Source organism: Lepus europaeus, chromosome 2 (genome assembly GCF_033115175.1).
Source record: "Lepus europaeus isolate LE1 chromosome 2, mLepTim1.pri, whole genome shotgun sequence".
Taxonomy (NCBI): domain Eukaryota; kingdom Metazoa; phylum Chordata; class Mammalia; order Lagomorpha; family Leporidae; genus Lepus; species Lepus europaeus.
The window spans coordinates 14586716-14590344 of NC_084828.1; the positions used below are offsets into that span (position 1 = coordinate 14586716).

The 3629-nt window shown below is 38.2% G+C and overlaps 1 protein-coding gene across 1 annotated transcript; it reads right to left on the minus strand.

The window, feature by feature from the left end:
* Positions 1–2193: 2193 nt before the first annotated feature.
* On the minus strand, positions 2194–2355 carry LOC133747247 (keratin-associated protein 20-1-like). Its single transcript, XM_062175547.1, has one exon. The coding sequence runs from the start codon at positions 2353–2355 to the stop codon at positions 2194–2196; it is 162 nt and encodes a 53-aa protein (XP_062031531.1).
* Between the last annotated feature and the right edge of the window lie 1274 nt (positions 2356–3629).

Consider the following 3629-nt stretch of genomic DNA (forward strand, 5'->3'; position numbering starts at 1 on the left):
CTGCACTCCCGGGCCACAGCAGAGAGCTGGCCTGAAAGATGAGCGACTGAGACAGAATCCGGTGCCCCAATCGGGACTAGAACCTGGGGTGCCAGCGCCACAGGCAGAGGATTAGCATAGTGAGCCACGTGCTGGCCACATTGTGCTCTTACTATTATTTAATTTCTCACATAGAATACACTTGTGATATTAACATTTTAGAAAATCCTATTGTTCAGAGGATACATAGTTTAAAATATTTTGTATGTTGAGAAAAGAAATGTGACAATATTTTATGACAAGCAATAAATGTTCTTAATTAACCTTATAACCTAGTTGTAAAACTAATTAAGATAAATTCTCATGTCCCATGGAATTGCTTTGTCACTTATATTGTTCTTGAAGAATAATATCTGCCACATGAAATGCACTGATATTTCAAGGTTGACATGTCTCTATCAATCATTTTGGGAAAAGTTCATAATGGGGGTAAAAATGACACAAAATGTTAAATCAAAATGCGTTTAGATAGGTTTATGTTGAAATTACATTATTCTGATATTTTCCCTTGTAATAAGATATGGAGGAAAGTTTTATTCAGTACAAAAATAAACTTTTTTATATTTTTCAAAAGTGAAGCTAGATATATAAAATTTGAAATAATCATTCCATGGAAGCAGGGATCTAATTTCTTTTTTAAAAGATTTATTTATTAATTTGAAAGAGTAACACAGAGAGAGAAGAAGAGGCAGAGAGAGACAGGGAGAAAGAGGTCTTCCATCCGCTGGTTCACTCCTCAACTGGCCACAACGGCTGGAGCTGGGCCGATCCAAAACCAGGAGCCAGAAGCTTTCCCCTGGTCTACCCAAGCGGTTGCAGGGTCCCACGTACTTTGACATCTTTTACTGCTTTCCCAGGCCATAGAGGAGAGCTGGACCAGAAGTGAAGCAGCCGAGACTCAAACCAGCGCCCATATGGGATGCTGGCACTGCAGTCGGTGGCTTCACCCACTGTGCCACAGTGCCAGCACCAGGGATCTAATTTCTTATGTTTGATGTGCTTACATTGCAGCAGGGTGGCATGTTCTGGAGATTTTTCATGACAAAAAATGATGTGAAGACTCACCTTGTGTGCTATTATCACATACACAATTTGAGTTAAATGCATATATAATGGAATAGAAGAAAATGAGTTGGTGAATGGAAGGCAGAAATTCCAAATAAAGCCAAAAATAGAGACAATATTCATACTCAAATATGATGTATGAGGAAAAACCAGACAGCAAAGGAACCAAGTACATAGAATATGATGATGGCTAATAGGTGTGTTATTTGGGGTTTTATTTATTACTTAAACATTCAGCATGTGGGCTAATGCTTTATTATGATTTCATGTGAATGGTTGAAGTGTTTGCAGGTTTATAAAAAGCAAGTTTCATTTAGAAACAACATTTTAGGTCTTTTTTAAAAATCACCTTATAACATGTAGGCAATGTTTTTGTCAAATAACAATGTCTTACACACATGTGCATGTAACAATGTAACAAAAGTAAAAATGCAAGAATGTTCATACAACATATTTTATTGAAAAATACAACAAAATGTATCTCACAACAAGGATGTTGATTTCAGTAATACGCAGAGAAGTAATTCTAATACAGTAAGAAGAGAAAAACTTATTTTCTTTTGTAAGATTTATTTATTTATTTGAAAGTCAGAATTACAGACACAGAGAGAAAGAGAGGCTAAGAGAGAGAGGTCTTCATCTGTTGGTTCACTCCCCAATTGGCTGCAAGGGCCAGAGCCGTGTCGAGCTAAAACCAGGAGCTGGGAGCTTCCTCTGGTTCTCCCATGCCAGTGTAGGGGCCCAAGGACTTGAGCCATCTTCCACTGCTTTCTCAGGCCATCGCAGAGAGCTGAATCAGAAGTGGTGCAGCCAGGACTTGAACTGCTCCATATGGGATCCATATGGGATGCTGGTTCTGCAGGCAACGGCTTTACCTACTACGCCACAGCACTGGTCCCAAAAATAGTGTTTTAAAGAAAGGCATCACAGAGGATTACAATCAATTGAGACAATGGATGTTTGAATTTAAACTATTCTCTCCTCCACAAGTAGTCTAAGATGAAACAATTGTTATTTAAGAAAATGAAGAACCCAGGATTGAGTCAGGAAACACAGGGAGAGGAGTCTGGAAGTGTCTGTGGAAGTTTCTCAGTAGAATCCATAGTTCCAGTACCTCCTATAGCAGAATGGGTAGCTGCTGTATCCATATAGACCATAGCCACAGCCATAGCCCAGGCCACCATAGCCACAGCCATAGCCCAGGCCACCATAGCCACAGCCTAGGCCGTAGTAGTTGCCGTAGTAGCACATAGTGGCAGAAGTTGAAGATTCAGTCAAGAATCAGGTAACCAGTGTCCACAATCTGAACACCACTAGCTATCCCTCTGCTTTTATACACCTTCAGTGATGGGTGGGGCAAACCACAGGAAAAGGTGACTCATAATTCACTTCAATTTACATTAGAAAACTTCCCTAACTGTTTGTTTCTTTAGGCAAAGAATTTTCATACTTTAGATTCTTTCTACTTTAAGTTAGGAGTCCCATGATTAAACCACCTTACATTTATGATAAATGATTACTGTATTTATAAATCTACATCAAAGTAGTCTAGATTGTGAAAAGTTTTCAACTGTGTTTTTTTGTGAATTTCAAAAAAAATAATAAACTGCCTGTGTCAGGAGCTTAGATGCATAGAGAGACATTTTAGGTAAAACAAGAATTTTGTGGGAGGGGAGCTGTGTCATAGGGAATTAAGCCATCTGCCACCTGCTACTCTATACCAGAGTGAAAATTTGAAATTTGACTACTTGGCCTCTGATCCAGCTTCTTGGAAATGCTGGATTAGATAATGGCCTGAGTATTTAGGTTCTACCACCCATGTGGGGAACCTGAATGTATCTTGGGATCCTTGCTTCAGCCTGTCTCAGCTCTGGCTGTTGAGGCCATTTGAAGGAATGAAACAGGAGATGGAAAAACACTGTGTGTGTGTGTGTGTGTCTCCCTCTTTCATTCACATTGACTTTCAAATAAATAAATAAATTTTACAGTAGAATTTATATGTATGTATGTGTGTATGTGTATATGTAGGTATATATATATGCATATATGTGTATTTTGTCATGTAGTGCCTGCTCTGCCTGCGGAGAATGCATGCATCAGTACTTCCTAATGGATAGATTGATACATACTCACAGGTCACCTAATAGGAATTTGTTCTGAAAATGTGTCTTTGGGTAGTGCTTTTGTGTGAACATTATCAAGTGCAAATATACACGTAAAACAGATACGTCACTAGGGGATACAATTTTATGGAATCTCCTCCTTATTTTAGGCCATCAGTTGTTAACCAAAACATTGTTATGTAGCTGATCAGATTATATTCAAATGCCATCATAGATACCTATACTTCTATCTGTAATTATGTCACACTTTTATTATCTCTGGGAAGATTTTTAACTGTTATAAAATGAAACAATGGCATATAGTCATTTTCTTTCTCATGGATTAAAGTATTAACCATTATACAGAGAATGGGTGGACATTGGGAGAATTTATTCTGCTTTTCTTCACAGTATGCTAGGTAA